The sequence below is a fragment of the Phascolarctos cinereus genome, unplaced genomic scaffold (assembly GCF_003287225.1).
Source record: "Phascolarctos cinereus isolate Bilbo 61053 unplaced genomic scaffold, phaCin_HiC Scaffold_4;HRSCAF=312, whole genome shotgun sequence".
Taxonomy (NCBI): Eukaryota; Metazoa; Chordata; class Mammalia; order Diprotodontia; family Phascolarctidae; genus Phascolarctos; species Phascolarctos cinereus.
The window spans coordinates 604535281-604558639 of NW_027555847.1; the positions used below are offsets into that span (position 1 = coordinate 604535281).

Consider the following 23359-nt stretch of genomic DNA (forward strand, 5'->3'; position numbering starts at 1 on the left):
AAGGGAAGTCCATGTGGCTTACCTTAGACATCCAAAGAAGTAAGAGGAAGAAATAAGGAACTATGGGAGGTCACTGATCCTTACTTTATAATGGGGCCACATCTGATACCTCCCTAATAGGGTAAACCATCAAACTCATTCTCATTGGGATCAGGACCAGTAATTCCAAAGTGAGACTAGGACAGGAAGGGATGCCAATGGGAATGTGCAAGGTAGCCTCGGGGATCACAGTCTTCAGGACATGGCAGGAGAAGGGAGGCTTCCACCGTCAGGGGCTTCTTGGTTTATTCTTCAGAGTAGCTCAGGGACCACAGCCATTGAGGCAACTCTTAGATCAGGTGTGGTCCAATACCAGATCAGAGACAGGTGTTTTTATTGGAAGGGGAGAGTCTTCCTGAACAGGACTCCCCCAATTAGTTTTCTCTTCCCTGAGGTCACAGGAAAGGAGACACCATTTTAACCTGGAATGTGTCAAATATGTTAGTGTTTAGATATGGGGTTCCAGAGAAGGGTTAGCACAAGTAAGTCATTGTATAAGGAAGTATACAAGTCATTCAGTCAACAAGCATTTATTAGGCATTTACTATGTGCCAGGCATTATGTTAAGTGCTGGGGATACAAAGAAAGGCAAAAACATGGTCCCTGCCTTCAAGAAGGTCACATTTTAACAGGGAAGACAATATGCAAATGTCTATATACACACAAGACATATACAGTAAAAAATAGAATGTAATCTCAAAGGGAAGGCACAGGGGATGAGGGTGGAAGAAGCCTCCTGCAGAGGATGGGATTTGAGCAGAACTGGGTCTTGAGGAAGCCAGGGAAGCCAGGAGGCAGAGGTGAGAAATGAGTGAATTCTAGGTAGAAGGAAGAGAACAAAACTGCTTTGCAAACCTTAAAGTGCTATATAAATGTGAGCCATCATTGTTCTCATTCAAGCTGCTTGCAAGTTTGCTTTAAGACAGAATAAAGTTGTTCACTATGAGTTGCTATGTTAGGGAGTTCTGTGAGCAAAGTGAAGCTCCCTAGAGGAAAACACCGTAAATTCAGCCTGTTTTCTGTCAACCTTAGCAGTTAAATCTCAAATGCTATGCTAGACCTGTGTAGAATAATCTCTCTGCCCTCCTAAATGGATCAGGAGGAAAGATATTTTACTAAATTAAAACGCTAATTTGCATTTTCAACATGCTTTTAATTTGTGATTATAAACATAATTTCCAATAAAACACTATATATAATAAGCAAAAAATAAGTTAATACATGGTAAACTTGAGTACAACTTCATTAATTAACAGGTTTAAGAACAAACAGTTCATTTAAGACTCTGGAACTACATTTAATATAAACTTTGTCCAACACTCATACCTTTTCAAATCTAAGTAAAACACCAAAAGAGCTATCAAGACTTCTCCAAACCAATTACAAGAATGCATTTTTATTTTTGGTTACTATCCCCTGCTATGCACAAGACCATTGAAATGCTGGGACTATCTCACACTTTAAAACGGCACAAAGCAAAGCGAGGAGACACATGCCAGCCTTATGTAAGCTGCCTTGAAAGTGCAAACCTTTATTTATTTTTCCTCTTCCTGAACTACTAGTATAAGAGCTGGTACCTCAGATGACACCGTGGGATCATTAGCATGCTTTCCATACCACAGTTAAGGGACATTGACATAAACCAGGTCAGGTCTCCATGCCTTTTGAAGATACCTCCGGTTTTTAAACAGTGAATAGGCATTCAACTATATATAGTGCAAATCAAATACCAAGAAGCAAACGACAGGACAGAGACTGTCATTAGATAAGACACATTCTTGAACAAAGCATCACAAGAGATGCTGTTCTTCTACCTGGCACAACACCACACAAAAACAAACTGGCACAGAATGATGGCAACCTTTGTTTAGGTTTGAATATGGAATGGGGTTCGGCGGAGAGAATGCAGGGCGACCAGACAACAGCCCCGGAGTAATGCTCCAATATTATAGACTGGGTCAATGCCGCCTCTTTGAGTACTAAATGCCCACATGACCGTGGGGATTATAGGAGCCGCTACGGCCAAAAGATCCACCAGGAAATTGTTGCTCCAGTACTGCTTCACGATTCCTGCCTGAGAGAGATGAAGGACATTGCCAAGCCTTTCTTCAGGGTAGGCCATGAAATCCAGTTCCCTCATGACCCGGTTTTCGTGACTTCCAACTTCCATCTTGCTGTATGGTGTCTCCATAGGAGACAACAGAATGGCAGAGTTTGGATCGCACGGCGTGAGATCAACCATTAAAGCAGATGTGGCCTCTGGGAAGCTTTCTATCAGGTCAGCCTCAGACTCATCAAGGGATGATGGGCTTGAGGGGTGGGGGTCTTGCAACTTGAGCATATTCTGAATGAGCTGTTCTATATCAGGAGTATATGGCACCACATCAGTCTGAATGGCCTGTTCTGTCACCACACTGCATTCCTCTTGACTGACTGGGGCCATTTCAAATGCCTTTGTTTTAAGTGGTGAGGAAATGGATGTGGATTGTAAGAGGGACAGGTCACCAGCCTCTGTAGTAGTGGCCATCATAATCTCTTCAAACAACTCTGTGCTATTCTCCATGCTTTCAATGGCCAATAATCCACTCTCAGCTCCTTCCTCTAAGGTTTGGTCTTCTAAAGCCTGTGCATCTGCCATTTTGCCATAGGCGGTGTTGGGAGGTAAACTTTTCTCTGGGGAATCACAAAGATAGTCTAGACATTGCTCATCCCTCAGAGACCCATTTTGGGCCATCTCCATACTCTGAAGTAAGGATTCCAATTTCTTATTTTGGATGTTTATGTCTACAAAGTACTTCTGTATTCCCTTGTCTTTATCAGCCAGGCTGCTCCTCATGGTCTCAATGACCTGCTTCAGCTGCTTAATCTCTTTTCTTGCCTCCTTTAAGGCTAGCTGAGCTTCCACCCGATGGCACTCCTCCTCAATCCAGTCCTCTCGCATACGGGCCAACTGAGATTTGAGCTCTGCAATTTCGGTTTCCCTATTCAAAATTAAAAACAATTCACTTCTTAGATGTTACACCCTCTTAGCCTTTTACCTTCCCTTTATTCACAGCATGACTAATACTTTTAGACTTCCTTTCAAAAAATTGCAATTCTCACTGAAAAATTATTGATGTATTTTAAAAATGATTATAAGATATTAAGGTTGAGTTTGTACAACCTGAAGAGAAATAAGAGTATTAGTATTATTCCATCTTCCAAGCTCTTAGGCAGAATGCCATTTAAAGCATGGGAAAACTATCCTACTTCTCTATAACAAATTGGTCTGAATAAGTAGGCCATGCTTCAGAAATGAGATATTTTTTAAAAGGAAAAAAATATATTCTAAAAATGCTGAATTGAACAGTACTAAAGAAGCCATTGAATCAAAACCCTGCCCAAAGCATAAATCCTTTCTTCAACATCCTTGCCAAGTGGTCTTCCAACATCTCTGATTGAAGATTTCCAATGATAGAGAACTTATGACTTCTTTGGGCAGGACATTCCAGTTTTGAACAGTTCTATGTTTTTTTTTTAGCACCTATCCTAAACCTATGGCCAAACAGAACAAGTCTAATAATCCCTTTGACATATAGGAATGAAGAATGCAGGTTCTTCTAGATTACAAAGATCTATGATTTGATCAGAATGGACCCTCCCTTCACTGATACAGATTGCAAATCCTTCCATGCCTAGGTTGGCAAGCTTCATTGATGGCTATTGCTAAAAAAAATCATTTTCTGGTCCTCAGCACTCTGAGGTGCCTTTCAAGAAGAAAGGCATACAATGATAAATTATACTCTGAACTAAGATTTCATACAGAATAGATTGAGAAAAGCATAGCCTACACTAACCCAATATGGCAACCTTCACCAAATTCCTGCTGCACTGATTCATCACAGAGGTTCTTGTAGTACTGGTATATATTCATTTCAAAGCAGGAGATAGCACACTTTTCCTCCTGAAGGGTTTTTAGAGGCCATATAGTCCTATCCCCTTATTTTATAGGGGAGGAAAATGAGGCCCAGGGAGGTTAAGTGACTTGCCCAAGGTTATGAAGGCCTTGTCAAATGTAGGAGTTGAACCAAGAGCCTCTGATTCTAGTGCTCTTCCCATTGAACAGAACTACTTCCTTAATTATGAAGAAAATTTTCTTATAGCTAACCTAAATTCCTCATGCTTCAGTTTAACACAGTTACTGTCACGCTAACTGATAATGCACAACACCTGGCCTCAATTCTCTTTGTGAGTGCCTTTCTTATATATGAAGATTGTTTTTGTTTTTGGTCTTTTTAGGCAATTGGGGTTAAGTGGCTTGCCCAGGGTCACACAGCTAGTAAGTGCCAAGTGTTTAGTCTGAGGCCACATTTGAACTCAGGTCCTCCTGACTTTGGGGCCGGTGCTCTACCCACTGCGCCACCTAGCTGCCCCTATGAAGATGGTTTTTAAATAGTCCTGAGCCTTCTCTTTTCCAGGCTAAATAATCATGAGGGTAGGTATCTCAAATCTTTCCTCACAGGTTTTACTTTCTCTCTTTAATTAAATTTGCCATGAGATGAATATTTCTAGAAAGTTGTATTATTCCTCAACTCCTACGGATCAGAAGATCATAGATCTAGGACTGAAAAGGATCTCAAAGATCATCTGGTCCAATCCTTTCACATTTTACAGATGAGGAAACTGAGGACCAATGCAAATGATTTACCCAAACTAATACTGGAATAGGTCCCATCAGATGCAAGATTTTAACAAATCCAGAGTCAGTTCTCTGGGGACTTCATTGAGGCAACCTAGTAGGGAATCTAGCCCAAGATGGAACACCTCTCATATCATTAAAGTTATTCCAAATGCGATCAAGCTGTTTAGGTCTTCTATATAAAGGGGAAAGAGGTGGCGTCCTCACAGTTACAAACTGACTTGGGCCCTTGAATCCAGCTCAACATGACTTTAATTCTAAAGTACCTCTCTGGCCCACAGTTCTACTAAGTCCTTTCCCATATGTTTCAGGGAAAAAATAATCATTCAAGTGGGAAAATCAGTCTGTCTAACATGTCAAAGGTCTTTTTTTTTTTAACTCTCTCTTAGATGGAATCTTTCAGTATTTTTTAATCAGAAGCTTGGTCAAAAATAATGAGCTTCTACCCTTTTAGCAGAGAAATCAGAGAAAGAAATTACTTATCCAAATTACATACAAATCCCCAATGGGGAGTCCCCCTGAGATGGGAACAGGGATTGAGCTGGGCCAAAATGTGCTCAGCCTGTTCTTTTCCTAGTACAGGGCTGTTCCCTGTAGTGTTCATTCACTTTAAAAATAGCTTCATGCTAACCTATCATTTGAGGTTTGGCAATATTACTCAGTTGCACATACCCAGAAAACTCTGAGGATTTTCTCTAATAAACTTAACTTTTAAAAGTGGAATCATGCAAATTATGTAGTAACTTATTTTTGAAAGAAATGATGAATAAATTAAAGCTAATTTTGATATTTCAATAAAAGAAAAAATAGCTTTCTTCTATTTTTATTTTTGTTATTTGCCTTATTTTGAAAGGAAAATTAATGACTATTGAACACTTTGCAAAACAGATGATGCTCCTACTATACCTCTCTTGCAGTCGGCTCTCAGATTCTTTCAATTTGGTTTTGAGGTGTCTTACTGTAACCTCTTTCTGCTGCAAGGGAGTCAAATATTGCTCTGGGTTTGGGGGTTTAACACCATGATTTTCCCCACAAGACATATATCTTCCAGGCCGCCTGAAATAAACGAAGTAAAAAATGTTAGTTTTGTCTTATTTACTTTCCTGTAAAAAAATTTTTTTTAACACAAAAATGTGACCTTGAAGAAAGATTTACTATGTTTGCCTCTTGTGCTGTAATGATGGATGACTTCATCTGAAAAGGTGGTGTACATTTATGCGTTTACAAGTCCTGGGACAGTAAATCTTTCTACTTTCTTGGTCAATATCCACTAAATTAAGGTTTAAGGGGCAAAAATAGGCTTTTCTAAGACAAAGAAATTATCTCATCTAAAATAATGTACAATTGTATCCATGCTAGTACTATCAGTTATGCTTAGTAATATGCCATTATAGTAAGAGGACAATGAGATATAGAAGAAAAGGGGATAAAGAGGAGGATGGAGGAGTGACCTAAGTGCTTATGCAAAGTGTCACAGCTTAAAGATCCTATTTGTGATGAAGTAAATTCTAATTATTCAGAAACTGTTCCTTGTGCTGGGTACATGCTGTAGTTAGAACTGGTTTCTGCTAGGAATGATTTTTTTTTCCTTCCACCATGTGAAAGTCCCTTTATTTGAAGGACAGAAATGTTATTTCCCTCTCACAATAGTTTGATTTTAAAAGGGAGGCATGGAGTGTCCTATGATGCATCTCTGGACTGAAAGCCAAGAGTCCTCAACTCTGTTCCTGTCCTCATCACTGACTTGTGGGACAGCCGTGGGTGAATTCAGGGCCTAGATCCCTATGCCAGCGCAAAGATGAATATTTCCTTTGTGAGCAGAGTGCCCACTGATCAGAATGGGGAATCTCAGAGGGAGAGAGACATGCTGGCTCTTGGATCCTAACCATTCTACTTCTGGGGGGCAAAGTAGGTACAGGCTACCTTCCTCTGATGGAAAGGAGTGGGATTCACCTAGATTACTGTGAAGTTTCCCTGCCTCAACTCTTTTCCTCACTCCAGTCCTTTTTCTATATATGCCTGCCAAAAGGATTTTCCTTAAGAGCAGATCTGACCTTATCAATCTTTTACTTAATTAATTCCAATGGTTCCCTATTGTTTCTACAATAAAATATAAACTTTTTTGTTTAGCTTTTAAAACCTTCATTACCTAGCCCCAACCTAACTTTCTAATGTCTCTGGATATTATTCCCCCTCCAACACTCTCTATATGATCCAGTCAATCTAACCTTCCTGTTCTTCACCCATGACATTCCCTTCTCTGTACTTTTGCCCTGGCTGTCTGCCTGTGAATACCTGGAATATACTCTTTTCTCACCCCTGCCTCACAGAATCCCATCTTCCTTCAAGACACAACTCATAGCACTGTGCTTGGTACATAGGTCCTTAATAAACGATTATTGACTATTGACTGACTCTAGCACCACCTTTTATATTGAGGGAGACTTTCCTGATTCCCTCAACCATTAGTGCCCTCCCTTACAAACTACATTTTACTCAACTATTTTATATTTATTCTCTTTATATTTATTTTGTATATATTTTTATATGTAATTTATTTTATTTTCCATTAGAGTGTAAGCCCCTTGAGATCAGGATTGTTTTATTCTTTGTATTTGTATTCCTACCACTCAGCACAGTGCCTGGCACATAATAGGTGCTTGATAAATGCTTGTTAATTGATTGACTATTGACTGACTTTCCCAACATTCACCTTCACTTGTCCTCCTTTTTCATTATGTTCTTGTTGAACATTTTGCTACCCTTGTTTTGGTTTTCATTGGCTGACCCCCAAAATATTTAATCACGGAGAAGGTGTAAGTTGTGATTATGCAGCTGTTTGGTTAATATAGAGCACTGTTTTGTTTTGTTTTTAAAAGAAATAAGGAAAAAAAATAAAAAAGGAATAAGGAAGAAAAGAAAAATTCACTAAATAGAATGCCAAGCAATTAGAACAAAGACAAAAGAGCTTACCTCATGACTGGGCTGCTATCACTTCCTTTATATGAGCCAGAGTTACTGCTACTGGGGGATGAAGGCCCATAATTTGGATGGACGTTAACAGGGCTCTGTTGATTCTTGCACAACATAGACAGAAGGTCTTTCTCACGTGAAGGTGGGCTGTTGCCAGACTTGTAAGATGAAGATCCATTATTCCGTCCATGGGGACCACGGCTATAAAGAACAATAATGAACAATGTCAAAGTACTTGAATGAAATTCTGTTGTTTAATTCTTCCATTAAGGTGGTCACCACTCAGAAAAACAACTGCTAACAATGCATATGGGATATACGTCTGTCAAGTCAAACAGGCCTTCTCAGGGTCCCTTTGCCCATTCTTCCTTCTCCCTGAGTCTTACTTCAAGGAACTATGGTCTGTGTCTCCTCAAGATCAGTGTAGTGGAAAGAGAGTGCTAGATTTGAAGTCAAAGGACCTTGGTTCAAATCCTGGCTTTGTAGTTACCCCTCTGTGCCTCTGTTTTCTTGACTGTAAAACGAGGGGGTGAGGCTAGATAACCTTAAAGATTCCTCCTATCTGTAAATCTGTAAACTGATGACCTGCAATATAGTGGCTTAAATTCTACTACCTCCAAGAAACTCTAAAATTTATTCCACCCCCTTCCCCCCTAGTCCAGGGACTCTAACAAAAGGAAATGCAAAGGTTCCATCTGAAGAGTATATTGATATTGGGATTTTGTTTCAATTCAGTAGTTTCAGTAAAAGTAAACAATTTATATTGGGATGGCTCAGTTTAAGATTTGGAAAATTAATGGGATTCATTTTGGGTTAGGGGTCATAATTTTGTTCAACTCTTTGCACAAATCCTGGATCACCTATCTTTTCAACTTCATGTTTATTTATAGACAATGATTTAAGATGACAATATTTCTCTTGTTTTTGTTTTTTCTTTAAAATATCCATTTTTTGTATCTCCCAAACGTAAGTAGAGTGCTATAAAGGATAGCCTCTACATTCATGTGGTTTATAGTCAGAGCTCTTCTTGAATGAGGAAATTTGAAAACACTGACCAGATGATAAAGACTTATGCATAAAATGGGATTATTACTGCACAAAATTCTTAGCGCTTCTGCTTACATTTCCCCCCAAAGCTATCCCTTTTGTAATAATCTTCCAATTCCTATGATAATCAGGAAGAGAGACTCTATTAGCTGCTAATCTCTCTTTAACACCTGGTGGTTTCAGACTGCACCCCCGGCCAAGGAAAACCGCTAAATCTGCTAATTTTTCTTTTCAAAATAGCACTGTGTCCCACCTTTACGAGTCTACCCCAGAAACAGCAAGGAGCAGTGAGGAGGGGGCTGGGACAGCATTGAGAGGGAGTTAATGCCATTACGACTTGGTTGAAAGCAAAGCTTTGGAAAAAATCACATAGTTCTCCTAAGACAAAGCACATATTGATGTATTTCTCTGTTGCCATCATTTAGTTGAATGAGCTCTAGGAGTCCAAGAACATATCTACATTGATCCAGTGAGCATAGTTTTTAGTACCCAATATTCAAGAAGTTCTATTTTGCCTTTTTCTAATCTTCTAATGTGTTGATCTCAGAAGGTAAAGCGACAACCAAGTATCCTTTCGTTCCATAATGAGCAGTTATTGCCAACCACGGTGGTCTTTTTCATAATGTTGAAATTGTAAGAATCTCTTCTAGAAAACATCTCCCAGATCACAAAAGATTAAGAGTTGGAAGGGACCTTATAAAACATTTTGTCGAGTGGCTCCCAATCTTCGGGCTATGCGGCTCCTGAATTTTTTAAAAGAGTTCCATGAATCCATACACAAGTCTATAAATAATCACACATGCTTTGGGTAGGTTGGATAAACATATCATACACTTTTGTGTTTGTAGTTTTTCTCAGTCTAAATCTGTGATTTCATTGATGTGGGGAATTCCCAGTGTAGAGACTCCCTCCAACAATGCAGCTTGACAGTTTCTCTATAACTTATAGTCTTAAGAGGATAGAGATAATGTTGTGATTAAAAAAATTAAGTTCATTTAAAACATTAGTGAATCTATAAGGGTTTTTTTTTTGTCATTACCAATTTTCTCAATCAGTATATCGTAGTAGTGCAACTACTAAAATGTACATGGGGGTTGGAGAAGAAGAGGATGTGAAATTTTTTTTGTAAGAAAGGATTTCAAGTACTCAAAGTAGTTGGGGACCACTAAAGTAGTTCAACTCTCTCATTTTATAGGTGAGAAAACTGAGGTCCAGAGAGTTCAAACTACTTGCCCACAGCCATCCAGGTAATGAAGTGGTAGATTTGAACTCGAAGTTCCTAACTCCACACACAGTACTATTTGCACTACGTTTTATATACCAAACTAACTCTTATTACAGCACTGACTCTCCAAGATGGCATCATGTGGATGAGGAAGTTACAGTAACCTTTAAAGTAGAATGAAAACTTCAGTCTAGCTTGCTTATTGCTTCACAATCCTCTTTCCCATCTCGGTCACACATTTCCCTCTATTCATAATGCGGTTTCTGTGCAAGCCCAGAAACAAATGAGTTAAAAAACAAAACAATAATATATTCAACTAGCTAGCAACGCACAATAATACACATAAATGGAAACAGCTAAAAAGGAAAACAAAAAAGTCTCTGTCTTGAAATCAGCCTGAGCATGCCCTTCCCTCTTGTGAGAAGGACACTTTATCTGTAACAGATGGCCTGATGGCTTTTTTACAAACCAACTTTAAGAGTCCGGTGGTGGGAAGTGCTCTTTATAAGTAGACGAGAGGAAAAGGAAAGCACACTCTGGCTTAGGTTATTATCCCTCTGTTTCAGTTATAATTTGGCATAAATAAACCCAGCTCTTTCCTAACACAAACAGGACAAGTTTCCAGGCAAAATCATTTAAAGTTAGGAAAGAAAGTTGATGAAGAACTTAACTTTGGGGTCTGCACAACACAACATTAAGCAAAATGGAAGATGCAGACATGGTCCTGAGTTAAACAGGTAAGTTACGGGCTTACTATGGAAATGATGAATACCATCACTAAAGTATTTAGCACTGCAAGCTCCTTCAGTGAAGTTCAAACATGAATTTCAGAGTCAGAAGGGAAATGAACAAGCTTCTATTTCAACTGAAATTTGAAAAAATAAATCTAGAGACAGAACACTCAACTTAGGAAGACCTGGTTTGGATGCCCTTCCTGAAGTCCCACCTCAGATACTGAAACTCTGGGCAAGTCACTTAACCACTCTAATCTTCAGTTTCATCATATCCTCATAAAATAGGGATAATATCTTCTCTCTCAGAAGGTTGTTGTGAGGATCAAATGAGATAATGAATATAAAACACTTGGCTAACCTTAATGTTGGCTTAAATGGTCGGCTAGCCTTTACTTGAAAACCTTCAATGAGATGGAATATACTATTTTCTGATTCAGCCCTCTCCATTTCTGGATAGCTTGAATTGCTAGGAAGATTTTTTTTTTTATATCAAGCCAAAAATTTTCCTCTTTGCAGTATCTTCCTCGTGTTCTCTGAGGCCAAGAACAAATGTAATCTATCTGCCTATTTCTCCAGCCTAATCCCTTCCACAAGCTTCAGTCATGTATCTGTCAATCAACCAACATTTATTAAGCACCGACTTGTGCCAGGCACTGTGCTAAGCTCTGGGGATACAAAGAAAGGCTTCATTAATTGCCTAATCCTAACTGGACATCCCAGAGACATCTCAAACTCAACAGTTCAAGACTGAACTCATTTTCTTTCCCTCTAAACCCACTCTTCATTCAAATTTCCCTATTTCTAATGAAGTTCAATCTTTCAGGTTCATAACCTTAGCATTATTCCTGGCTCCTCACTTTCCCTCATCCCCACATACATAATGGACTGCCAAGTCTTGCCATTTCTAACTTCACAAAATTTCTTGCATCTAGCCCCTTCTCTTCACGCACATAGTTATCACCTTAGGTCAGGCCCTCATCACCTCTTCCAGTAGGTTACTTCAACAGCCTCCTAATTGGTCTCCCTACCTCAAGTCTGTCACCATTCCATTTCATCCTACACATTACTGCCAAAGTGATTTTTCTTAAGCATAGATCTGTCCATGTCACTCCCTTCTTCAGTCCACTCCAATAACTTCCTATTGCTTCCAAAATAAAATGTAAACTCCTTTGTTTAGCTTTTAAAGCCCTTTGCTACTTGTATATTACTCCCTTTCTCTTCTACGTGATCCATCCAAACTAACTTCATAACATCTACTTGCCATCTCTGTGCCTTTCCACTGGCCATCTCACATTCCTAAAACATACATCCTTATTACTTCTACTTCATAAAGTCCCTCTCTCAAGTACTCACTGTCTTCTGTGTGAAGTTTACCTCCCCCCTCCCCCCTCACCCCCAATCCTTTCAATTGTTAGTGCCTGTCCACCCTCCAAACTACCTGGTTTCAAAGGACTTTGTACTTAACCTTACATTTATGTTGTATATACTTAGAAAATATACTTGTTTCCCCGGTTAGAATGTAAACTCCTCATGAATAGGGATTGCTTTGTTCTTTGGACTTGCATCCTCAATGGCTAGCACAGTGCTAGTCCTCACTTAATAAATGCTGGAGGACTGACTGATTCCATACAGCTTTTCAAGTCTCGGGAAGCAAGTATCAAGTTTCCACTAAATCTTTTCTTTTCTAGGTTAACTATTCCTAATTTCTTCAACTTATTCTCATGTAGTATGACCTCAAGGCTCTTCTTTGGAGATTCTCCAGCTAATCAAATGTCCTTTCTAAAATGCAGAACCGAACTTAATACTTCAGACATGGCCATACCAGGACTTCATTTCCCGGCACTGGGCCTCTCTCAAATGTGACCTAAGGTTGCATTAGTTTTCTTAGCTGCCATGACAACAAGCAGTCAGTGAGTCAATAAGTATTTATTAAGTGTCTTTTTTTGTGCCAGGCAGGCACTGTGCTAATACAAAAAAAACAAATTCCTGCCTTTAAGGCTCATATTGAGCTTCAAGTTCATTAAAATACCTAGATCCTTTTCGGACAAACTACTTTTAGCTATACTTTATGTCATGATTACCTACACAAAAATTAGACAGACATACAATTTACTGGGGCAGCTAGAAGGCTCAGTGAATAGAGTGCTGGGGCCTGGAATCAAATCTGGCCTTAGACACTAGCTGTGTGATCCTGTGCAAGTCATTTAACCCATTTACCTTAATCCACTGGATAAAGAAATGGCAAACCACTCAAGTATCTTTGCCATGAAAACATCAGGGATAGTGGTCCAGGGGTCACGAAGAGTTGGACACAACTAAACGATAATAGGCAGCTTGTTAGGAATACATCTTGTGTAAACCAAAACAAAATTCTCCATGTTACAACAGCGGTATAGCTCCTCTAGTTTAACAATAACAATAGCTGGCCTTTTTATAGCCCTTTAATGTTTGCAAAGTGCTTTACAAATATTATCTAATTTTTTCAATCTTCACAATAACTTCAGGAAATAGGGCCTATTATTTTGTGCATTTTATAGATGGGGAAACTGAGGCAAAGAGATATTTTTTTTTAAGGTTATTACTTTGACTTACCCAGGTCAAATAGTTAACAACTATCTAAGGCTACATTTGAATTCAGAACTTCCTGATTCTAAGTCCAATGTGTTATCCATTATACCACCTAGTTGCCTTGATACAAATTTCAAGAACCATCACTACATGCCATTAGTAATGACTGGTGGAAGCAATTAGGTAATTTAAAAATGCTGCTTTTACCACTTGTCTTCAAATAAGTACACTAAAATCTATATTTATTCTTCCTACATGTGTTATAGCTCACTGTAACTTATTGAATTATATATATATGCATATATATATGTTTATATGTGTGTATATATATGTGTGTGTGTGGGCGGACAGAGAGACAGAACCCACTTATTTTTTATTCTTCCTTTTCCTTCACTCTCTACAATTGCCTACCCTTATCAATTCTAACTTCTCATCTCTCAAATTCTCAGTTTTTTTTTAACTTTCTCTCAGGAGAAAGACTAGAGCAAGATATATAGATATAGGACTCACTGCATAGAAGTGATAATTGAACTTATGGGGTCACCAAGGTCACCATGATGAGGTCACCAAGTAAGAGACTATAGAGTGTGAAAACAAAACAACAGGGCCCCAGGCAGAGGCCAGGCCCTCCCTAACTTGTGGTTTGGGGTGGAACATGTAGTTTGATCTAGCAAAGGAAGCAGAAAAAGAGTGGACAGGCAGGAGGCAAACCAGAAAACAACTGGAAGAAGAAATGGAGGAGGAGAGAATGAATGTACAGGAAGAAGGGTAGTTAACAGGGTCAAAGCCTACAGAGAAGTCAAGAAGAATGAGGACTGAGAAAGGCCCACCCTTGTACATTTACTTATATGGTCCCTCATACCTGGAATGCATCCTTAACCTCTTACCTCACGTGCCTCTCTCTCTTTTTCTTTGATCTGCTCTCCCATATTTATCATATTCTAATCTGTTATAGTTATTTGTGCATATATTTCATCACTTGAGCTCCTGACTGAGAGGTCATACAGGATGACACATCCCTGGACACCACTCTCCCCTCCCTCATATCCACCTATGTCAACTCCATGCTTTCTGAGTGCTCCTATCCAGTCTATTGTCATCTTTCATTATGCTTTCTGTAACCCCAATTCTATTGTTAAAAATCTGCCTTTCATATCAGACTTTCCATTCCCCCCCAGGGAAAAATACACACATATAGATTTCATATATATATGTGTGTGTGTGTGTGTGTGTGTATATTATATGTATATATATACATATATACATATATACGTATATATATACATATATACGTATATATGTATATATATACATATATACATATATATACACATATATATACATATATATGTGTATATATACACACACACACACACACACACACACACACACACACACACACACACACACACACACACACACACATATATATATTTACAGCCTGAAAGCACACACTTGGTGTGACTGAAAGCTGGGACAGCTTCTTAGAGGTAGCTGGGTGGCACATAGGATAGAACACTGACTTAGGAACAGGGAAGACCCAAGTTTGAAACCTGCATCTGACAATTACTAGCTGTCTGACCCCAGGAAAGTCATTTAACTTCTCTGTGCCTCACGTTCCATATCTGCAAAATGTAAGAATTGGACATGATAACCTCTAAGGTCCTAGCTAGCTCTAAAGCTTTGATCTTATGATACATGTTTGAAGATATAGCTTAAATATAGGAAGAGATATTTGTCAGCTCAAAAAAAAATCCCTTTCCTAATTTGTACTTGCCACTTTTACTTCTTTCTGTTTCATTTACCTCCTGTAGCTAACTCTTTCCCCTAGCCCTAGACCAAGAAAACACATTTCTCTGCAACCCAATGAAAGGCAGCAATTCTTCAAAGGAGAGAGGAATTATCTATAATATTCAGCTATGTTTTAATTGTTTAACCACAAAAATATCAGGGAATCAGTAAGTTAGTCAATCAACCAGTATTTGCTAAGTGCCTACTATGTGCCAGGCATTGTACTAACTCCTGGGTATATAAAGGCAAAAACTAGTTCATGCTCTCAAGGGGTTCACTGTCAAATGGTGGAGACAGCATGCAAATAACTATGTTCAAACAAGATATATGCAGGATAAATTGAGAGTAGTCTCAGAACACACTAAGATAAAAGAGGCCTGGGAAAGGTTTTTTACAGAAGACTAGTAGCTGAGAGTTAAAGGAAGCCAGGGAAACTAGGTGAGTCAGGTATGGGGAAGCAAGCAGTCTAGAGGCTCAGAGACAGGAGATGGAGTGAATCAGAACAGAATTTGGCAGTTAACTGATTTAACCTTGACATTTAACCAAAATACGAGTTCATCTGTAAATTTTAAAAAGAACAGTAACAACAATAAAAACAACAATGGAAGTAAGAGAAGCAAATAATGTTTATTAACTGTCCTTTGTGTAACTTGTCTCTGTGTTCCTGGTCTCATGGATATATGTTAATTTCTAGAACAGGTTAAAGTTAAGTGTTATGGTTTAAGAATAAACCTGATTTGTAAGTGACACACAGAAAAGTTTATATTCCTGTACTGTGACCTCAGAAGCACTCTATTTCAAAGGCATAGAGTGTTTGCAGCAGTGAGCTAATGTTCTCTTCTCCTGAAGGCTACAATCTCCTGTTACAGGTTTTCTCTGTTCTCAGCTTTGTTTTGAACAATAATACCTTGCACTTGGGATCTCAATTCCCTTTTAAAAAATTAACCAATTTTCGTTACCACCATTGGAAAATAATAGATATAATTTTCTTGCTGGGTACTGGAAACTGAAGTTCTGAGAAGTTCAATTATTTCTCTACATCAACTGGAAACATTTGGGTGACAGTCACAGAAATCCAGGGCTGGGAAAAAACCTTTGAATTTTTCTCTATGACATTCCTCTTGGAATATGACATTCATAAGTAAAGTCATTACAATCTGTTGCTTTGGTCTCATCACTTCCCCCCACCCACTAACCCTTTAACCTGGTGCTCGCTCCTACAGGGTACTGCTATCTCATTGTTTCTGGCGGTCCACCTCTTGTGGACCACTGAGTTAGCAGAAATGATGCCTTCATGCTTCTAAGGCCTCATATCCAGAATCACTGAATATCAGAACTAATTCTTGCTTCACTGACTGTCTGACCTAGGACAAATCACTTAATCCAGGGGTGGGGAACCTGCAGCCTTGAGGCCACATGAAGTGTGGCCCCTTGACTGAATCCAAATTTCACCCCTTCATAAAAGGATTTTTTAAAAGCCTCTCACTGTTCTAAGCAATTCTCTAAGGCTGTGAGTTATACAGAAGGTACCAACCTGTATTGGCAGAGGATGTTTCTTCACCTAGAAGATTCCTGTTTTCAATGAAATCACAGGTCTAGTCCCTTTCCTATTAATATTATTGCTATTATTAATTATGGTTATTACCATCATTATCATTACAGAGGGGACAATGAAACTCAAAGGGCATAAACCTAAGCTCACACAACTAACTGCTGGCAAATCCAGATCTGGTTCCCAGTCTGATTTTTTTTTTTTACTACACTATGATGCTGTTCTCTTTATATATCCCACAGATTACTAGTGAACGGTATATGAGAACACTGGGACAAATCCCTATTTTTCTCCACTCATTACTTCATAATTTTCTTCAAGCCTCTAAACCCAAGCCACAATGGTGATAATAGTGACTATAGACTCCTATCTATTCTCTACAATCAGGAAATCTCAGAAATAGACAGGATGGCAGAGGACTTTTAACTCAATTCCAACACAAGGCATGAATTACTTCTACAATATAGGTTTTTACCTTAGGGTCTTTAGACCTTCAGAGAGGTCCCTGAACTTATATGGGGAAAATTCATTCATTCATTCATTTATTTATTTAAATAGAATTGGTTTCCTCTGTAACACAGTTCCCCCACCTCTTACTTCTTTTCCAGGTCATCACTACCATCATTAGCTGCACTTTCCTCCCTTTCCCATCTTAACTACTCGGTGAACTTTTTCAACTACAATATCCTCTACACGTTAGTCCCTTACCTACTTACTGTGTGATCATGCCTTGCGAAGCCCCAGCCTTGGATTATTCCCACCATTCACTGCCTTTGCTCCTATCCATAAACTGATGAACAAAGCTGGAGAAAATCGTGAAGCCGTGTTGATTAGGTACGCCACAAATGCATTACATAATCTCAGCTGAACCCTCATTGCAGCAAGACTTTTTTTTTTATACTTTCCATTGACCACAATGGCTTTTCCATGCCTTCTAACAAGAAGGCTTCTCAAATGTCCCATGGCACTTCCCTTCCCCAACCTCTCAGCTTCAATCTTGTCTCACACCAAGAAGTGGCCTTCTCTAAACCTTAATCCCATTCTATCCTATCTTCTCCAACAAATTGCCCTTCCTACCATTTCCACTGTCTCACTAATCTTGAAACTGTGCCTGTCTACAGATTGTTTCCCACAAACATACCCATGTCTCCACTTATCACTAAAAAACCTTCACTTGGTCTGTCTATCTCCACTAGCTAGGATCCTATATTTTTCCTCCCTTTTGTTTCTAAACTCCTCAAGAAAGCTGCCTACAGTCAGCACCTCTACTTTTTCTCCTTTCGCTCTCTCCTAAACTCTCTCCAGTCTGGTTTCTGACCTCATCATTCAACCAAAACTACTCTCTCCAAAGTTACCAATGATCTCTTAATTGCCATATCTAATGGCCTTTCTTCAATCTTCATCTTTCTTGACCTCTTTGAAGCCTTAGACCCTGCTGATCACACTCTTCTTCTTGACACTTTTGTCTCTGTAGGGATCTTCATCCACGTCTTGATCATTGACTGTGGATGTTCCTCAAGCTCTAGCCTAGCCCCTCTTCTCCCAATATATTATCTCACAAGGCAATCTCTTCAATTATCATCTCAATGCAAATGATTCTCAGATTTATTTAACAAGTCCTAACCTCCCTCTCTCCTGACCTCTAGTTTCTCATCACCAACTGTCTATTGGAAATCTGAAATTCAACATGTCCAAAATTGAACTCCCCTCTTCCTATCTTTACTGTTACTACTATGCAAGGTACCACCACATTCCCTGTCACATAAGATCAAAACCTAGGTATCATCCTCCCTCTCTCTTAGCCCTTCTCTAGTTTATCCTCTATTGAGTTGTCAAAGTGATCTTCCTAAAGCACGGGTCTAGCCATACCACATTATTCCTATTCGATAAACTCCAATGGCTCCTTATTAGCACTAGGATCAAATGTAAAATTCATGGCCCCTTCCTAGCTTTGCAGTTGTCTTACACTGCTCTTCTCCATGTACCTGTAGATCTAGCAATACTGGCCTCCTTGCTGTCCTTTGAACAAGACACTCCATCTTCCAGTATGGGCATTTTCTCTGTCTGTCCCTTATGTCTAGAATACTCTTCCTTCTTATCTCTGCCTCTTGGCTTTCCTGATTTCCTTCAGGTCCCAGATAATATCCCACCTTCTACAGAAAGTCTTTCCTAATCTCTCTAATTCTAGTGTTTTGCCTCTGTTGATTATTTCCTATTCATCTATACCTAGCTTGTTCGCATGTTGTCTCCCTATTAGATTATGAGCTCTTCAAGGGCAGTGGCTCTTTTCCTTCCTTTGTATCCCTAGTGTTTAGCACTGTGCCTGGAATATAGTAAATGCTTAATAAATGCTTATTGACCTTTTACACAACACTCCATTTCTAGATTCCCTACCTTTTCACTGGCTGTTCCTCAAGCCTGGAGTGTTCCCTCTCCTCAGTTTTGCCTCTTGGCTTCCCTGATTTCCTTTAAGTCTCAGTTAAAATCCCACTTTCTGCAATAAGATGTTACCTTAATGCTAGTGTCTTTCCTTTGAAATTATCTCCAATTAATTTCCAGTTTAATAAATCTTGTTCATACATATTGGTTTGCATATTGTCTCCCCCATTAGACTGAGCTCCTTGAAAGCAGGGACTATTTTTGCTTTTCTTTGGATCCCTAGCACTTAGATGGAACTTAATAAATTCTTGTTGACTTGACTTTAGATTTAATCTTTGTATTTTGTTTGTGAATTCTTAAAATATTAATTCTGAGAAGTGGTGCATAGACTTTACCAGATTGCGGGAGTGGGTGTCTATGACACAAAAGAAGTTTAAAAATCCCTGTTTTAGGCACTTTACAAATATGATCTGATTTGATCATCGTAACAACCCAGGGAGGTAGGTACTATTATTACCATCTCCATTTTACAGATGAGGAAATTTAGGCATACAGAGGGTTAAGTGATTTGCCCAGGCTCACATAGGTACTAAGTGTCTGAAGCTATATTTGAACTCAGGTCTTCCTGAAACTAGGCCCAGTGCTCTATTCACTGTGCCACCTAGCTGTCTCTAAGTGGTCAAGAGCCTCTCCCTTAGCCCCTCCCCCAAAGTATTTAACTGACCCTTCTACACGTGGTCAACACTGGTATCCTCATTCACATACTCATAACCCTCCTCTACTTCCCTTCCTGCCCCGCCCCTCTTTCCCCTTCCCCGACCACCCCCCTCCCCCTTACAAAGCTATATACGTGAAGGCTTGAGACAGGAAATTCCAATTAGGGATTAAAGGAAATGAAGCCTATGAAGACAGCGAAAAATTGTATCCATGACTAAAACAAGGTGGGTGGGAGACAATGGATGAATGGCTAGGAGGAGTTAGGTAAAGAAATACATAGATGAGAGAAAGAAAGAACATGGGACTATATGGCAGACAGCCACTGAGTGAGTGGACGGAAGGCAGTTACAGTCCAGAGATATGAAGGACTGACTCAGGAATCCCAGGGTGTAGTGAAATGCATTTATTATTTTTCAAAAGCCCTCAGAAACCTCAGTGATCAAGAGGGGAAAAAAAGCCAAAACTGAAAAAAGAAAATTGTCCTGATAGTTTCAGCAAGATAGTAGCTGCTGCAGGTAAGCAAACTGAGTAAATCCATTTAGTAACTGAGAGAAGCAAAGGACGGTGCCTACTTGCGTGGAAAAGAGGCTCGCTTATTTCCAGCAGTGGAGGAGGACATATGGACCTCGGGAGCCGAGATGCTGCCAGTGCTGCCTGAAGAGCTAAAGTCAGCCTCGCTACCTGCAAAACAAAAGGGAACAGAGAGAATATGAAGGAAATTGCAATGTGAGCACACTCCGGCTGGGCTTGGCCAAAGAAACAAGTCCCCAGCGCTGCCTCTTCCGACCCCTGTCGAGCCTTGTCAAGGGGCAGTCCGTCAGTCCTTTCTTTCTTTCTTTCCCTGTTTCTGTTTCCCTGTGTTTTCAAAGTGCAAACACAGGCAAGTGGCAAGAATCCAAACTCTTCCAGTCTTTCAGCATTCTGCAGAAAGCAGACAAGTCAAGAAGCGGGCACAAGAAGATTTCACTGTGTAAGGCATAGCTTAAAAGAAGACAACTCAACTCATGTCCTGAACATATCAATCTTCTAACACTCTCGTCACTGAAATGAGAATTTCCTTCTTTTACTACCCTCCAGCCTTCCCCACTAAGTGCTAGAATCTCTCTTTTTTGCCAGCAATAAATTGCCTCCCCTCCCTTTAACTAAAATGAAAAACATACTTATCAGTCAAAGAGTAAGGGTTTTCCCCTAGATAGTTTCTCTTCAAGCTGTTACAGCCACCCGGCCATACTTTAATCTGGAACATTAGGATTTGGACACGATGCAAATAGTTAAAAAGCAAGCCAGTAACAATGCCTGGACTCCAGATAGCTCCTCTGTTGTGAGTTCTGAAACAGCACTATCTGATTATGACTTTCCCTGACTGGTAGTCTTTTTTTTTTTTTCTGGGTTCAATTCTTTAAAGGAAAACTGCTGCTATTCAGCTCAACCTACTAGGATGAATGTGAAGTTTATAACTGTGATAAATTAAGCCCATAAAATACAAGTGAAGTTGGTAAGTTGGTGGTGGTGGTGGTGGTAATAATGGGGTTGGGGGGAGTGTTGAAGAGGATTAAGGGAAGATTAGTTGGTTGGGCTTTTGTTTTGTTTTTAAGTTTAAAAATTCCTTTGCACTTTTCTCTGAGCACTGAGCTAGTTGGGGTTAGGGGTAATCTTCTTGTGATGGAAACAAACTGTGAGGCACAATAATGAAAATTTAGAGTCCATGTTGACCAAAGGATATTTTGAAATCATTATAATAATATATTTTTTAATAGAAAAGATAGAGGTACGATGAGCAGCAAATGCAATTGCCAAGATATTAAAAAACAATGAAACCTCTATACCTTGTATGTCTCTTTCAAAGGTAGATAAACTGACATAATACTGAGCTAATGTATCATTTTTTTTTAGTACCTTGGCCTCAGCTTCCTTTTCTTAAAAATAGGAATAATGATAGTACCACCTACCTCACAGGTTTGTTGTAGCCAATGTCATAATGTATGAAAAGCGTTTTTTGCAAACTTTAGTATTATATTCAACTATCCATGGTAATGGGGGTGGAGAGGAGAACAGGGCGGCTGTGGGGTGGGTTGGTGGGAAGTTAGGAATTGAGAGAGGGAGAAACAAAAATAACAGCTCTGATAATCCACAAAATAACTAACCAGCTCCTGAATAACCAAGAATTGGGCAGGGGCAAATTAAGCTAGACTAGCCCAAAAGTCTAGAGCTATCTCTGACTCTGAAAACCAAAGTGAAGGGGGCTGTACTGAGACAGGAGAAAGACAGATTGTTCTTCCCTTCAAGACCTCTTGGTAGGTCCAAACACAGTGTGGGGAAAAAGATCAAGAGCAGATCTAAGCAGAGGTTAAAGTAATAATCACAGCTCACATTTTGATGAGGCTTTCAGGTTGACAAAGTACTTTTTGTCTATCAACCCCGGAAAGTAGGTAATGCAAAGATGATTAGCCTTATTTACAGGTAAGGAAAATGTGGCTTGCATAGTTTAAGTGACTTGTTAGGAAGGGTCAAACTAGGTCCTGAACTCAAGTTTTCTGAGCGTAGCCTATAAGCCTCAGAGCCTTGCTACTTGGGTGATCTTGGGTTAGTCCTTGGGCCTCATTTTCCTCATCTATAAAATGAGGCAGTTGGACCAAATGGCCCCTTTCAACTCTACATCTATGATACTGGGATCCTAAATCCAATGTATTTCCCTCTACCACATCAAGATGATACTCATAAGCTCTCTTCCATTGGCATTCCTCTCATCTCCCAAAGACCACTTCTGCTCTGGTTTTGTAAAGTGGCCTGCAAGGGCCTTGCTCTATAGAATATGCTTTAAATTGAGATAAGATGAAGACTTAATTTATTATTTACCTATGAGTAATACCTGGGCAAAAGTGGAAAATCTTACAGTTCCAATGATTACAGATTTATGGCACTGACAGAAATCCAGCAATGCACTCTGAATAACTAAATTAAACCTGCCATGTCTCAGATTCGGTTACTAGATAGATTTATTAAATGAGAGGTATTGGCCCATTTGTCTAAAGCAAATTCTATGGGCATAGCTAAAGAGCAGGGTGGTGGTTATTTTTTTTTTTAAAGCATGTCCATTAAGAGATAAAAGCATTTGGCATTCAACAAACATTTATTAGTGTTCAATTATGTATAATCTGCTGTGTTAGACCTGGGACAGATACAAAGATTTGCTCTCAAAGAACTCACAATCTAATAGGACAGGGACACAAGTGACTGTAATACAACCTGAAATATGTCTAGTGCATTAGAAAAGTAAAAAATGCTTTGTGTTTAGAAGAGAAAGGGGGACCACTACTGATGGGGAAAGGAAGAGGTAAAAGTAGGGAAGGATCAGGGAAGTCTGAAGGATCAGTAAGATTTCAAAAACTAAGTAGGGAAGGGAAGAAAACATCATAAGTATGGAGGTCAGCATAGAGTGGGAAAACATGGGCCTTCTGGTTTGTCTAGATCAGTGGTGTCAAACTCAAATAGAAAAGGGGCTACTAAAAGATACATAAATATCTCTTAGAAAATTACAAATTAACATCTATATTTTACTGTATTTTTATTTATTTTGTTAAAAAATTCTCAATTATTTTTAAATTTGGTTCTTTGGTTCTGGGGCAGCACTTGCACTCAGAGGTTTTGCAGGTGCA

General features: G+C 39.3%; 1 protein-coding gene across 10 annotated transcripts in view; it reads right to left on the reverse strand.

Annotated features, from left to right (window-relative positions):
* Nucleotides 1-553: 553 nt before the first annotated feature.
* Nucleotides 554-23359, reverse strand: part of SYBU (syntabulin) — a 143759-nt gene continuing 120953 nt past the window's right edge. For 9 of the 10 annotated variants that reach the window (XM_020970365.2, XM_020970387.2, XM_020970354.2 and 6 more), the window contains 4 exons: nt 20276-20384; nt 7691-7891; nt 5624-5773; nt 554-3020 (listed from right to left, as the gene is read on the reverse strand). In XM_020970365.2, the coding sequence (XP_020826024.1) occupies nt 1907-3020; nt 5624-5773; nt 7691-7891; nt 20276-20384 (1574 nt within the window). In that variant the 3' untranslated portion in view covers nt 554-1906. Of the gene's footprint in view, nt 3021-5623; nt 5774-7690; nt 7892-20275; nt 20385-20863; nt 21077-23359 lie in introns of those variants that run through there. The other variant, XM_020970410.2, reaches the window with a different exon arrangement.